We start from the raw sequence: 16,507 nt of genomic DNA on the forward strand, positions 1-16,507 counted from the left end.
AGTGGGAAGTCTACTGCACCGGGATTAGATGGGATTACATATAATGCTATCAGGTTCCTCACAACAGTGAGTGGAAATCCAGTTCTGAAACTTTACAACATGATATGGTCAGGACAGCCCATACCCAAAGCATGGAAGAAGTCAATCATAATACCAGTGCCAAAACCAGGAAAGCCAGGTGAATTTCGACCTATTTCATTGACATCATGTCTGTGCAAGGTATTTGAAAGAATGTTACTAAATAGGCTCAATTTCTTTGTTAGGAAAAAGCTCTCAAAGAATTTATATGGCTACGTACCTGGGAGGAGCACACACCACTGTATTCATAGAGTAAGTGCAGCCTTACGGTTAAAATACACAGTGTTCATAGATCTAAAGGGAGCCTTTGATAGGGCTAGCCATATAATTATTTTGACAGAGTTGGCAGAAATGATAGAAGGAAGACTCCTACAACTCATAATGGATTACCTAACAGATAGAATCAGTTGTGTCTACTTTGAAGGTGTACTATCAAGATGGGAAAAAATGGAGTTGGGTACCCCTCAAGGAGGTGTTCTATCACCCACTCTTTTTAATATTCTAATGAATGTACTAGGAAAAATTAATATACCAGGAATCATAATAACCATATATGCAGATGACATAGTAGTACAAGCTAGCACAGATAAGAGAATAAAACAGGCAATTAAGGCATGCACATCATTATGTAACAGCATGGGATTAGTCATATCACCCGAAAAGACTAAGATGATAGCAAGGGGTACACGCAACCCCTTGATACTGCACATACATGCATAGAATAGAGAAGGTAGCCCAGTACAAGTACATGGGTGTCATACTTAATAACAGGTGTCATAAATTGTATAAAGTTTAGAGAATAGTACAGCCTTCAGCAGCAAGGTTACGCCTTCTTTGGAAAGTAGCATGTGGCTCTGTGGGTGCAAGTGTACCTATGGTGAAGCGACTTTATACATCTATAATAAGATCAATAATTGACTACAGTAGTAGCATGTTGCTGCCGCTGAGGAAGAGCTATATTGGTATCCTAGAAATCATCCAGAACAAGGCAGCAAGAAGTATAATAGGGGCACCTAAAAGTGTCAGGCAAGAAATATTGAGGAATGAGGCAGGTCTGCATCCAATACATCACAGAATAGCAAGATCAGCAATCATCCAGTTGTATAGGTCCATCATGACGGATGATGATGGATTAACAAGAGATACTCTAATTCACAGCTATCCTAGAAGATTAAAGAATGGTTGGGTTACTGCAGCAAGACAATTAATAGAGGATTCTAGCATGAAAGAATACTTAGATGTAATCAAGATAGATGTAAAAGACATCCCCCATGGAGCATACCAGAGACTGAGATATTGCTATCAGCTTTAAAAGGGAAAAAGGAAGAGATGAATCCTGCATTGCTGAAGGATGATTATTTTCTGAGGCTGGACAGTATTCAAGGGGAATGGATACATTATTACACAGATGGGTCACTCCTGGAAGATGGTAGAGCAGGAAGCGGGGTAACTGTATATCAGAATGGAGAGGAGGTATACCCTCTATCATTACGATCATCAGATGGATGCTCCATATTACAGTCAGAACTTCTAGGTATTACAGCTGCCCTGAGTATCATAAATAGGAAAAAGGACAATGCCATAATAGCAACAGATAGCCTGAGTGCCCTGCAATCACTAACACCAAGAAAAGCTGAATCAAATATCATAGTGAGAAGAGCTATAGACCTGCTATCACAGATCAGACGAGCCGACAGAATGGTTGCATTCATATGGGTGCCTTCACACATTGGAATCAAAGGCAATGAGAGAGCCGACGAGCTTGCTAAAGAAGGCACAAGGAAGGAGAGAGTGGCTTACAAACTGACACCATCCCTGAGTATGTTGAAGGACTCAGTTGGTATGGAAATAATGCAAAGATACAATGAGAGAATAGAGATGCTCAAAGAAACACACTCATCAATAAGAAAATACCTTGAAATTACTGGAGGTAAATCACCTGACTACAAACTTTGTGGACTGGAGAGCAGAAGGAAGCAAACAACATATAGCAGACTAAGGATGCAGAGCCGATACCTCTGGGAGGTACTGCCAGCTGTCAGTCCATCAGAAACATGCTGCAGACTATGTGGCGAGTTAAGGAAGCACACTCTAAGTCATTATCTCGTGGAGTGTGAAGAGATTACTCAATACAGGCCACAGGGACTGAGTGGAGTTGACCTACTCAAGCATTTTCTGTAACCTGGTGTGCTGAAAAGGGTTATCAATACTCATCCAAAATTTGCTTGCTCCAGATAGTCAATAGACTTGTATATATTGTATCTTGTTGTACAAAATCAAATTGTAGTGTGTTTTATTCACTTCGTAGCATAAGAAATAACTGTTGTATTTCTACTTTGTTTTTATAATATTTTCTTCAAATCTTATGTTTTGACCTCATCTAAATGCAATTCTTTCAGCAAAATAATTATCTGTATATTGTGCAGAACTAAATTGTAGTATACATTTTATTCTTTAGTTACCTGTTAGCACCAATGAAATTGTTATGGGCCTTTTTTTTATAACTTTAATTTAAAATTTATATGTTGACTCATCTAAATGTAACTCATTCAGTTAAATATCTATATTAGCATATTGAGCATAATACTACATTGTAGAACATACTATTTTGGAGCCTCGTGTTAACATCATTAAAACTGTTGTATATCTAATTTTTCTTATAATATTTATATAAAATCTGATGTGTTGACCTCATCTGAATGTCATTCATACTGCCAAGTAATTATTTCAAATTTTAACCTGTTATAAAGTAAAACATTATTTACTCCATAGTATACCACATGTTACTCCGTAGCAATTGTGTACCTCAACAGAAACCTGATAAAATGTGTATCTTGTATAGCAGACATTCAAATCATTTTTTTATATATTGAAAAATATATATAAAAGTTCAATATCTTGTAGTACTTAAGACTGATTATACAGTGCAATCACTAAATGGGTAATTCCTATTCAACATATTGTAATTTCCCAATATAGCTACCTATAAGTATTTAAATTTTGTAATACTACCTGAGTACCATATCAGCCCCGATGAATGACGTTTGTCTAGGAATCAATAGGGTGGAAAAGGTATGTATGATACCACAACCTGTATTTAAATTTTGTAATACTACCTGAGTACCATATCAGCCCTGATGAATGACGTTTGTCTAGTAATCAATAGGGTGGAAAAGGTATGTATAATACCACAGTCAATGCCATTCATTCAAGAGGGCTTTCCCCTACACGCATACCGCGTCTGGGTTGCCTGTTGTGCTGTGCTTTGTAAGTTTTTTTTTTTTTTTTTGCACAATAAATTGTTTTCTCTCTCACAGACAAATTAAGGATCTGTCAGAAAGTTGTTGTTTATATCAACTAAGAAGGACGTATAAACCGACAAAAAATACTGAAACTCATCAGTGTTAAAGTGGATAACGGTGTTTGAAAGAAAGACGACAGTACCAGCAAAAACGAGGCAAATTTCTCCTACTGGAAAGAATTCATCCAGCCAACCACAATTCACGAATTGAACCCCGGACACCCCAACTCTCTCTCTCTCTCTCTCTCTCTCTCTCTCTCTCTCTCTCTCTCATCAAGGACGCGGCTCTTCTAATCAATGGAGGACAATTACTTGTACAAAATCCCAAGCAACTCTGCAATTCACCGGAGGTAGACAAGTAAATGTTTTTTATCAAATTGTATGAAAAAGGTGAGCAAGCTATATTATCCCAGACTGGACAAGATCTTAATAAAATGCAGTTTGACCAAAGGAAAGATTTCCAAAATCATCAACCCATTTCAAATAGCAATATAGTGTTAACTATATTGTTTCTTTATTATATCCTGTTTATGTTTCCTATATTATTCCTATACTATTATGAGACTTAATGTATCAGCTGCTAAAAAGCTGTTACTGTCTCTTAATAAAGCTTTCATCTCCAAACAAGCATAAACATAGTTTTTGCTATTGTTATCACAAATTCACTTCGTATTTTACTACTTACCTTCGCTGGCTTCTGCAGTATACACGGTAGGTTCGATCCATAACATAAATCACCCATCGCCTGCGTTCATTTCATTGTGGGCATTAAAGAACACATAAGTGTGCGTATATCAATCGCACCAAGGTAAGATCATATATATACCTATCACTTTAACCTATGAACGAAAATTTCTTATTTGAGTTCGGGGTGTCGTTATCTAAGACTAATATTTCTTGGGTGGTCCATTATCTTTATGATATTTACAGGCTTTTGTTGATGTTTTTGCGGTCATCCCCAACGTGCTTGTAATAAACACACGGCAAAGGTGGCTACATATCGGGTCAAAACCCTCTGGGGTCACCATCCAGGAAAGATCCAACTAATGAGTGACATGTCGAGCAAAGAGACGAATGGCAGCACACAAAACCTTGACCGTCCTTGACGTCATTCAAGACTTGGTCCACAAAGACTGTAGTGGGGCAGTCAGTCGCCTGGCATCGTTATGAGCGGTGGTGTCCTTCAAGGGTAGAGCACAATTTCACAACAAGTGACTTTCACACCATAGGTTATCTAGAAGGTTTGTAGTTTCCGTCTATATGTTCCAATTAACATAGTCCGATATCTATTTTTCAGTACGCTTAACTTTTCGTACTGCTTTGATTTTTTTTCTCTCTTTTCATATAGCTTTATTTTATGAGGAAGATTTTAGGAAATATGACGCAATTGTTATTTTGTTCCATAGGAATTTTAACACATTATTAAATATTAACAATCATTTTGGGGTATCACTCTAATATGTGAAAGCATAGTACTACCATTACATTGGGCAGACTCAAAATTCTTTCACTTTTACTTAAATCAAGCGATCACAATAACAGCACGATTTTAGGAATTCTATCCAACCACGTCTTAAGATAAAGTGTCAGGCATCATACAATTTCCAAACGTCATGTTCTGCAGACTAAATTATTTGGCGAGGGTGACACTCATGACTGGAATACCTTACTGCAGTAGTTTGAACAACGACACGCAGTAGTAGGGAGGACATATCCACCAGTGACAGTTTCTACATACAAATTCTTATCCTCCAGAGCCGAGTAGTTCTGAGGATTCGGAAGATATCTTACATGTATAGATAGAAACCATAACCACAGTCATTCTTCGTTGGGGAAGCTACTGAAAATTAGTTTCTATGGGACAGCTTGCAACGTTTCATTTTTACACCTCTGATCACAGATGATATTTAAAACAAAAAACATTGTGGTTTTCTTGGCGACAAATTGTCATATCTTCATCAGCGTTCACTACGAGTTAAGACTCAACTCCTTCTCACTGACAGACTCTCGAAGCAGGTAACTTCATTATTGATTACCTCTCTCTCTCTTTCTCTTTCTCTTTCTTACAAGTACCCATCTTTAGCTTATGATATGTACAATGAGCTAAAGATGATAACTGTGATCTAAAATTGTCCAAATTAGATTTACACTCGATGAAGAAGAAAAAACCAAGCTTCCCTTTCTGGATGTTCTAGTGTCCAGGAACGAGGAAGGCTTCTTACACGGGTGTTTTTATAAAATAGACATATACTGGGTTAGGTATAAAATTTTATAGTTCTTGCTTTTATAATTTTAAACTCCATACTATCTCAACTCTCCTACACAGGGCTCTCACTCATACCTCTAATTGGTTTACTTATGTTGAAGAAATTAACCTTCTTCCCAATATCTTAAAAATAACTGCTTCCTAGACAAACTTTTGTTTAAAATACTTAAGAAATGCTTGATGCCCGATTCATAGAGGTGCCAACGGTTTTGACAGTACCAAAATTAAAAATGTTTGCTAGCTTCACATTTTTTCATGACGACCTCTTCAGAAAAAAGTTCTTGACAATTATTCAAAAAGAATTTCCGACACTGAACCTTAAATTCGCTCCAAAAAATCTATTATCTATCGGATCCCTGTTTAAAAAGAAAGACCGCCTTAGTCCTCTTCTAAAATCTAATGTTGTATATAAATAAATGTGCCCGATATGTGATCACGGGACTTATGTGGGTTGTAAGGAGAGGTTACTAAAATTGAGAATAGATTCTCACAGGGGCTTAAGTTTTAGAACGGGCAGCAGATTAACAAACCCCGAGCAGTCAAATATCAGGAACTTCTCTAAATCAGGTAAAACACATATTAATGATAAGGATTTTACTATTATAGGCCAAATTCAAATTGAGAGCGACCTAACAACCTTGGAATCCATTATGATAAAAAAGATAGTTCCGTCTTTAAATACGCAATACTCCTCTGCTCAGTTGTTCATTGCCTAGGGTGCTTGTTTGTCTTTTTAAAATTCTCTCAGTCACTGCCCGTCCTTTGTCTTAGTGGTATTTATTTTTCATTTTTTATTTATATATTTTTTTACATAAATGTAATAATTTTTGTATGTGTTTTTCTGTAATTTTTTAATTTTTTAAAATGTAACTTTACTGTACCTAATTTTGGCATTTAGTATGTTTTCCTATTTTAAGATATTCGTAAATTTTTAAATGTTCTACAAGCAGTTGTTCATTGAATTTTTAAATGTTGCGTAATTTTGATGAAATATGTAGTGCGTGGTTTTAATGAGTCGGCAAAATTAATGTGCCTGAGTACGATGCCTTTCCCTATGGTTCCCGTGATGATGATGATATATATATACATATATATATATCTATATATATATTAATATTATTATATATATATATTATATATAATTATATATATATATATATATATATATATATTAAAAACGGTGTGGTATTGAATTGTTAATCTCAGCCTTTTCCGGTTAGAGACAGGGCGCTTAGTGACAAGCGCTAGGCTCCTTGAAGAATGCTGAAATAAAAAACAGCCAGGAATGATGACCAATGCAATCTGAGGTTGGCTCACCTTGGAGATCACATGCTTGGGTCATGCGGCACCCATTGTTGCTAGGCGGCCTGCAGGGCATGTCTGCATGTGTGTTTGTAGCGTATGATATATGGGCTTGATAGGTGATGAGAACACACCTGGAAGAGGTTTGAGAAGGCCCATCGAATAAGGTAACGAAAGATAAGACTTTGAAAAAGTTAACCTTTTAAGTGAAAAGAGAAAGAGAAGTGTGGTTCATACACATTAATTTTGATTAACTTTCACATGTGAAGAGGTGTAATAAGTATGGTCTCTTTATTTCAGATGGGTTCAATGTTGCCATATAAGAGAATGGGTTCTCTGAGACTTATTTGACTATTGAAAATGGTGTGGTTAATCAGACACAGAGAGATTTAAGGGGGTACTTACTTAAACTTGGTTCAGGAGAGGAAAATGATAGTTTACGGTTTTTTTGGGGTCAGACAATTCATTTAATTCCACTTTAATGTATTCATTTTATTCCATTTTAATGTTAGCTAATTTGGGAAATAAAAAGTATATTTTTGTATCTATGAGAGTTTATTAGCCCAGCCTTCCATTTCAGTTGACGCCCAGAGAGAGTTTGAGCCGCAGATTGAGGGTAGGCAGTTGCTTGCTAGCAGTTTCTTTCATTTGTTTAAACGAGTATCATTGGGTCCTAAAAACTCGTTTAAGAGATTTGGTGGCAGCGGGTAAAAGGTTTCATAGGCCATAGGTAGCGCTTCCGAAGAAACTTTAGATAGATTAGGCATAATTTTAGGAGGGTGTCTGTAATTATGGATCGGGCAACTCACATTGTTGCTTACTTGGCTGTAGATACTCGGGGTGCAGCTGTGTGTGCATGTGTGTGCAGGCACAGCCAGCCAGGCTTTCTAGCAATAGTTTTGTGTGAAGTCATGTTTCGGTGTTTTGGCGGTGGTGAAGTGTATTTATGGCATATCAAAGTGTTTACAGCGTATCGTGAATGGATTACGAGCATTTGCAATGGGTAAACAGGTTCTGGCTCCGGTTCTATGAAGACGTGAGTGTATAATTTTATATTTCCTTTCCTTTAATTTCTTTTCTCTTTTTATTGGTGTTAATTTACTCAAAAGTGTGTTTTATTTTGATGTCCCTCGAGATTCGGTGGACATTAGTGGTTTTTTGGTAAGAAATACGGGAAAAATTGGTATTGTGGGTTACGCCCTTGTGCAAGAGAGTGAGAGAGAGAGGCAGGGGTGTGAATGGATGCTGAGTTAAGCGGTCTTCTCTCGAACATTTTTTTTGTCTTCTCCCTGTTTTTCTGTTCCTGGCGTGACCTTGTATTTCATATTAACAGCTGTTCATATGGCGGTTTGTTGGGTGCGGTGCATGCTTATTTTTATCTTTTATTGGTGGATGATTAATATTAATTTTTCTGGATTGGGATTTGGGTGTGCATAAATATATTAATGTTACTGAGGTTGGGGAAGATTGTGAGGTATAAGGGTTATCATAAAGAAAGCAAAATGGGTGACGCAAGTGGTACACAGACTCTGGTTCACTGCATTACAAATGTTAATGCGTGTGTGAGCTCATTCCGTGGGGTTGTGGATGGGGTTCTTTCATAGCTGGTGAAAATTTTTATTGAAGGGGTGAATAACTATTTAAGCACCAAGGGGATTACAGATGATATAGAGGTGTTCACGGAGGCAAGAGCCTTGTTAGATTTCAATAAAGGTGATCTTTCCTACTATTGTAGGAGCTTTAAATATGCAAAATGCCAGTCATGGACCAATTTACAGGCATTTTTAAGAGCAGCTTATGGCTTAAAGGAACACAGGGATATGGTGAGAGATTTAAGAGGGTTATATAAAATCCAGAAAGGCACAACTAACCCTATTGAACATAGCTCAAAGCTTTTCGACTCAGCAGGAGAATGGATAGAGAAATTGAAAACCTCTAAGTGGGTTAATGGGGGTAATGTCTCTTTTCTCACTTGAGAATTTACATAAACTGATCCATTTTGGGATGCTATTACACGACGTACTGGACGCATTAGTGGACAGTTTTGATGAAAAGATTAAACCTACATCAGACAAAGAATTAATTTATGCCCAAATTCAGAAACATATGTCCAAATGTCCTACTGTAGATAGTACATTTTTTAATGGGATCGGTCCAAGAAATACGGTGCAAAGAGACACAGAATTTCCTTCTCCCCATTTATGTACAAAAGTAGAATATAATAGAAGATCGATTGATCAAAGGCAACAACAGTTGCATTGTTACAATTGTAATAAACCAGGGAACACAAAGAAAGTATGTAGAGTCAAATATTGTGGAATGTGTAAGAGTGTGGATCACTATTGGCAATCTTGTCTGTCTCAGATATGGAAAGATGCGAGGCCTACACCTCAAAGTTCTAGGAGTTATAATACGAGAACTTCCCAGGCAGGTCACTTAAGAGGGCAAAGGGATCAGCAAAACTTTTGGAAAGCTGATCAACAAAAAGGGCACAGATAATTTGTATGTGCCATTTTGGTCTCGTGGGGGATGCCCCAGAGCCCAAGCCTATAGTTTATGGAACAGTGGAGGATGTTGATATCCCGGTCTTCATTGATACCGGTGCGAGTATCAACCTAATGGATCATAATTTGTATCAATCCATGTTCTCCCATTACCCTTTGAAACCCTCAACGGAGACGGTGTGTGATGTGCATGCCCATAGATTAAACACCCTGGGTTGTGTTAGGATACGGTTTACTCTGGGTGATAGTGTGTTAACAGAACCATTTTTGGTTATAAAAGGGGTTGCGTTGGGCAACAGACTTTTGCTGGGCCATCCTGCATGTAGAAGACACAAGATTTCGGTCCATGCGGGGGTTAGTGGTACAACGATTGGAATACCTGTTGTTTTTCTCCCTTATGAGGACGTAATTGAAACTGAGGATATGGAGATTATTGAAAAAGGGGGTGCGTTTGGCGGTGCTAATGGTGATGATACTGGGGATATGGGGAGTGGTGATACCAAATTCTACACTGATGATACGGGGAATAACTGTGGTGATGTTAAATGGGATATTGGGGGTCACGGTGGTAACAATTTTGGTGGATGTGACAATGGCATTATGGGTGGTGATACTGATACTAATATTAATATTATTACTGATACTAACAATGGGGTGGATGTAATGAGAACCATGGGTGGTGATATTTATGGGATCGTGGAACAGGGAGGTACTAACCACAAATATAAATGTGTTTTATCAGAGGATGTTATTTTAATGCGAGGTTCAAAGACTATGGTAAAAGTCAAGTTGAGGGAAATGAGAAAACCCGCGGATGTGTGCATAATTGAGGGATTATTAGCACGGCATTAGTGAACAGTGTATCAAAAACTGGCGTTACATGGATAGAATTACTGAACTGTAATGATACAGTTGGAAAATACCGGAAGAATACACATGTGGTAGATCTCCAAGAAAGGAGTAATGACAGTGGTTCAGTGGCTATTGTAGAGGGGAAATCTGAGTTTTCAGAGGCAGAAATGCAATCAAGGAAGCGAATATTTAGAGAACATTTAGCTAATGTGGATTATAGTGAGTATGTTGAAGTGGTAAGTGAGCTCTTGGCAAAATTTGGGGATACAGTAGCTTTACAAGGTGATAAAATGGGATTGACTAATGTGTTATAACATATAAGGTAAACTTAGAGAAAGGCACAAAACCTATTTATATTCCTGCATACTGCATACCTTTCAAAATCAAAGAACAGGTAGAGAAAGAGGTCAATAGATGGTAAGAGGAAGGAATCATTTGACCTAGTGTGTCTCCATACAACTTTCCTCTGTTAGCAGTGCCTATGAAGGACGGTTCTGTCCGTGTATGCGTCGATTTTAGACGTTTAAATGAAAAAACAATCCCTGATCATTATCCAGTCGCATGCATACCAGATCTTTTCGTTGAAATCGGGGACATAATATTTAAAGCTCAATTGATTTAGCACAGGGTTTTCTGCAGGTCCCTCTTAGTGAGACTAGCAAGGAATATACGGCCTTTTCAGTGCCCAAGGGACACTATGAATTTACACAAATGCCATTCGGTTTATCGGGCAGTCCGATAACTTTTAGCAGGTTGGTGAACACAGTTTTGCAGGGGTTATTGGGTAAAAATGTTTTTGTGTACATGGATGATATATTGGTTGCAACAGACTCGATTGGGCAACACCTTGAAGTGCTTAAGGAAGTACTTAGGAGGCTTAGATTAGCAGGGTTGAAAATTAAGCTAGCTAAGTGTTTGTTCTTGAAAAAGCAAATCACATATTTAGGCCATGTCATATCCAAGGAAGGGGTTAGAGTAAACGACAATAAAGTCAAAGCAATAGCGGATTTTCACACCCTGAGATCAAGGAAAGAAATGAAGTCATTCCTAGGCATTGCCAGTTTTCCGTAGGTTTGTGAAAGGGTTTTCTAACATAGCAGTCCTCTAACAGATATATTGCGGGTAAAACATTAAATTTCAATGGAGGATACCCTAGAATGATAGTTTTTAGAAACTTAAGGACGCGTTAATGAATCCCCCAGTTCTGAAATTTCTAGATTTCAGCAAACCATTCACATTAGTGACTGATGCCAGTCAGGAGGGTATAGGTGCTTGCCTTGTGGGAAATTCAATCCCATAGCCTTTTATAGCAGGAAGTTTAGGGCAAAGGGCAGCAATGACAGATTAATGGCTACCAAAGATAAAGAAGACTTTGCAATAGTATCAAGGTTGGTTCATTTTAAAATGCTACTGATGGGGAATAAAGTGGAATTCCTTACAGATCACAAGCCATTATTGGATCTTTTTAATAAACTCGATTTGTCACCTAAAAGAGCTCGATGGTTTTTAACTATCAGAGGGTTCGATGCAAATATATAGAAGGCAAATTAAATATAGTAGCGGACGCCCTTAGTAAAAGTTTTTATGACATGGAAGGATCTCAAGTTATGCTAGTTACTAGTGATTCTATACAATGGGATATGAGTCTCACAGAGCAAAGGCAAGATGAATATGAAATTTTGGCGGACGCAAAAGTGTTTCTTCGAGGGGAATTAGTCAGGAATCTTTATAAGTTACCTTTTTTGGGTTTAGAATTAGAAGGTAATCTGTTGGTCAGGAAGATTAAATATAAATTGAGGACTAGTGAAGTAAAGGAGACACGACACAGATCGTAATTCCGAAAGTCCTAATTCCAGTGGTTTTGGATATAGTACATTGCAGGTTCAGTAGTCCATACTTGGGGATAGAAAAAACGTATAATGAGGTGCATGCTAAATATATTTGGAAAAACATGGGGAAAGATGTGGAAAATTTTGTCAAAAACTGTACAGTATGCAATGCTTGCAAACCTGCAAGGATAACTTCCTGCAAATTAGGGTCATTTCCGATACCATGTAGACCTTTTCAGAGAATAGATATGGACATCCTAGGAAATTTTTGTGAATCTAGATATGCAAATAATTACCTGTTAGTAGTAATAGATGAACTTACGAGGATAGTAGAAATATTTCCACTTAAGCATAAAACAGCTGAAGAAGAAGCTATAGCATTTTTCAATGGTATCATTTGCATATATGGCTCACTCGAGGTTTTATTGACCAACAATGGCAGAGAATTTGTGAACAAAACTTTGGAATGTTTAGCGGAAGTCATGGGGATACAGAAAGAAACAATTATTCCATACAGACTTGAAGCTAATGGGTTATGTGAACGCGCAAACAGGAAAGTGCTTGAAGCTCTCAGGAAGACTGTAGGTGGAAATGATAAAAACTGGGATAGATATATTGTTGTTGTTAGACATAATATTAACACTATGGTTAGTGATTCCATTAAAATACCTCCATTTGAAGCTTTGTTTTTGGGGAGTGGCACTACTGCATTGTGGTTTTATGGGTCCCTATGAAGGGGTTGCATTTTTATATTCACCAGTGTTTATATTTGGCGGTATATAATTGTTGAATTATGGTTTTCTGGGGTTTATATCCCGACTAGGTGGTTATGTGGTTTTATATACATGTGGCAGCATCATGAATGGTTTATTTTTTCGAGAACAATTTTTGGGTACCTTTGTGGATGTCCTAGGGACAATGTTTGGGGAATATGGTTATATAGTATCAGTAAAGATTTTTGGGCCATTAGGAGGAATAAAGATTTCTGAGGTTGCAAGTCTGACTTGACAAGTCTATAGTGTGATTTGAGCACATGAGGTATTCACAGGTGGATTAATGCTGATAATGCTGTGATGAGACCAGTTGCTGATTTTTCCTTTTGGAGTTGATTACTCGGAGATTTGCACTGCTTTCAGGGATGTCGATTATGACATTCCATGGGGATGAATGTAAGGGGTCAACTCTGGTCAATGGGATATGTTGTGGCAGCAAATTCCGTAACGGTACATACTGCGTTTTATATGGAAAAGCGCTGAATTATATATGTTTTTTTTTCTCCGTGTATGTTTTGTAATGGGAAAAGTTGAATTATTTTTATTATTTTTTTTCCTACAAGGGAAACTTGTAATCAGGGTTAAGCTTTACATAGCATTTCTATTATAGACAGGAGGTAGAATTTATCGGGGTATATGTGTCAGATGGAAGGGGTATTCGGCATTATATTTGGGGAATGAGACTTTTTGGTGTACTTTGTCACTGTAAACGACATTTAGCCATCAAATAGATACTTCGTCGTTATAGCGCAATTAGCTCTCATTTTAACAATTGTTTAACAATTGAACAATTGTTTTTTTTTGTTTACATTTACTTTTTGGTAGCTTTAGAATTTTCAGTCGTCTAAGCCCTATTGTACGAAATGGAAGGAGATATTTTAACAAAACGTGGAAGAAGCAAAGTGATTCACGATGGATATCTTTTTATTTTTGATGCAACGAGCAAGAGTGATTCTGAATTAAAATTCTGGCGATGTGAACGGAAAGATCGGTGTAAAGTAAGATTACATATGAAGGATGGAAAAGTGATCCGCCAGTTGAATCAACATACCCATGAACCATCTGCTGCAAAAGTAGAAGTTGAAAAGTTGAAAACAAATATTAAGAAAAGAAGTGCTGAAACGCTGGAGCCACCAACCGTTGTAGTAAATGAATGTTTAACTGGCGCTTCTCAAGCAGCTTTAGCCATAGGGCCTGACTTGCCTGCAATGCGAAAACTTATTACTAGGAAACGAAAATTATTAAACAAAGCGCCAGCTAACCCAACTCATTTGGAGCAATTAGTTATACCCGAGTCTTATACACTGTATGTTCCCCAACTGGGTATGGAAGAAAAATTTCTATTGGGAGACACAGGAGAAGGCAGTAATAGAATTTTAATATATGGACGAATACATGGATAAACTAGCAGCGGGTCTTCCAGACGAACTAATACCCTTATTCCATTGGTTTGAAGACACTTATATTGGACGACAGAATAGGCGTCGAAATGCAAGAATGAACCCTATGTTTGCTCCCGAGATCTGGAACCTTTATGAACGCACTGTAAATGATGAAGATCGCACTAACAATCACGCTGAAGCTGCCAATTGACGTCTACAGTTCGAACTAGGAATGCATCATCCTTCCATCTGGAAATTTATTGATGCCTTGAGGAAAGTTCAGAAAGGACGTGATGCATTTCTTGAAAAATTAATCGCTGGATATCCACCTCCCAAAAAGCTAAAGAAATATAGAAATGCTGATGAAAGAATAAAAAAAATAGTAATGGAAGTTGAGTCATCAGACCCTGTTGAATTCCTGAAGGGTATTGCTCATAATTACGAAATGAAAAATTAATTCCTAAGGTTAAAAAAACTGTACTAAATTTTATTTTTCTAAATAATGTATTTTCATTTCAAGTTTTTAACTCGCATTATCCCATTATTGTTTTAATAGGATCCTTTATTCTCTAAGTGAATAAAATTTATATTATTTCCCAATTCAAGTTTTTTATTTATATTATTCCACTAGTCTTTTAATAATATAAAAATTTTACTGTTTTATTTTTCTGAATAAAGTTCAGAAAGGACGTGTTGCATTTCTAGAAAAATTAATCGAACAAAGACGTCGAAACAATCTGACGCCTAAACGGCTACGCCGAATAGTGCTATTAGTTTTCTGACGCCGAATCGGCCAAGCCGAAACGGCAGCGCCAAATGGGCTACGCCGAAACGTAGCAAACCCTTATATTTGATGGAGGTTAACTATAAACAGTACAGAGGTTTTGCTGAATAGACATTATGGGGGTTTTGATAGTATATTTGTCAGATAAAGGATTAGTTATGAGGATTCAGTGGGTAAAGATGATATTTTGTTTTAGTCAGGAATTTTTAATAATTGACAATGAGGTTGGGTATATTAGTTAATGACAGATTTGTGTGGTAAAGCAAGACTTTAGTTATTCTATGATCATGTAGACTTTTCAAATACGAACACACGAGGACTTTAGAGAATTCCAAACTTCACGCGATGGTGATGACGGAAACAGTTTGGTTCTACAGTACCAAAGGTCGAATCTACACATGAGCGGCGATGTTATGAATCGCCTTTGCAATTGACGAGATATCATCGGTGGATTGTCTCAGGAATATTATGTTCTGGGACAAATCAGGAGTTTACAATCTTCTACGAGGCGGGTGCGAGATGCACTTGCATGGATGTCACAGGATATTTCATTAACAACGTGGTGGTGGTTACGATTCCTTCATCGGAAGACATCGAATCTACAGTTCAGCAACAGGGGTGTTGGATACACCTACAGGGATCGCAGGCGCTGAATAATGGTGCATGCTGAGTTGTTTCAAGATGGTTCACGTACTCAGCCAGGGTCTACAATTATTCGACAAAGGTGTTCATGAAACACTTACACAGAAACCATGAGGTGGTTCAAGTTCCGCCTCCATTAGAGACGGTAACAGTCCCACCATTGGAGGATAATGATGAGGATGAATTTTTCTTCAATGAATGCTACACAGATCCAGTGATTGCGGTTATGGTAGCCATAATGTTGATCACAATATGTGTCTTAGGAGTTATTAAACTCCTGTGCAACCGATGAAGCACGAGGGTTCCAGCAATGGAAGTAGCTCTTAATCATGTGGCAAATTTAAATATTATGAACCAGTATATACCAGTTGCTGATGTGGTGTGCGACAGGAGCACACAAAAGACATAGGTGGCCGAGCTATCTTAAAAAGGGTGTGGTAATGAATTGTTAATCTCAGCTTTTTCCGGTTAGAGACAGGGCGCTTAGTGACAAGCGCTAGGCTCCTTGAAGAATGCTGAAATGAAAAACAGCCAGGAATGATGACTAATGCAATCTGAGGTCGGCGTCACCTCAGAAATCACATGCTTGGGTCATGCGGCACCCATCGTTGCTAGGCGGCCTGCAGGGCATGTCTGCATGTGTGTTCGTAGAGTATGATATATGGGCTTGATGATAGGTGATGAGAAGAGGGAGGACACTTTGATTATTTGTGACAGTGTGCAGATCACCACTGGAAGAGGTTTGAGAAGGCCCATATCGAATAAGGTAACAAAAGATAAGACTTTGAAAAAGT

At 37.7% G+C, this 16,507-nt stretch overlaps 2 protein-coding genes across 2 annotated transcripts in view; both read left to right on the forward strand.

Moving 5' to 3' along the window:
* Positions 1-1,407: 1,407 nt before the first annotated feature.
* Positions 1,408-2,259, forward strand: LOC135216449 (uncharacterized). The gene has a single exon (XM_064251819.1). It carries the CDS (start codon positions 1,408-1,410, stop codon positions 2,257-2,259), a length of 852 nt encoding a protein of 283 aa, XP_064107889.1.
* Positions 2,260-4,407: 2,148 nt separating this feature from the next.
* Positions 4,408-16,507, forward strand: part of LOC135216304 (uncharacterized) — a 41,608-nt gene continuing 29,508 nt past the window's right edge. The window contains exon 1 of the mRNA XM_064251476.1: positions 4,408-4,620. The gene's annotated coding sequence lies outside the window, so the exon portion shown is untranslated. The remainder of the gene's footprint in view (positions 4,621-16,507) is intronic.

The sequence above is a fragment of the Macrobrachium nipponense genome, chromosome 6, assembly GCF_015104395.2.
Source record: "Macrobrachium nipponense isolate FS-2020 chromosome 6, ASM1510439v2, whole genome shotgun sequence".
Classification (NCBI taxonomy): Eukaryota; Metazoa; Arthropoda; class Malacostraca; order Decapoda; family Palaemonidae; genus Macrobrachium; species Macrobrachium nipponense.

Excerpts from the sequence above, each read along its gene's own strand:
- LOC135216449 (XM_064251819.1), top strand. The coding sequence starts at position 1,408 with ATGAATCCTGCATTGCTGAAGGATGATTATTTTCTGAGGCTGGACAGT.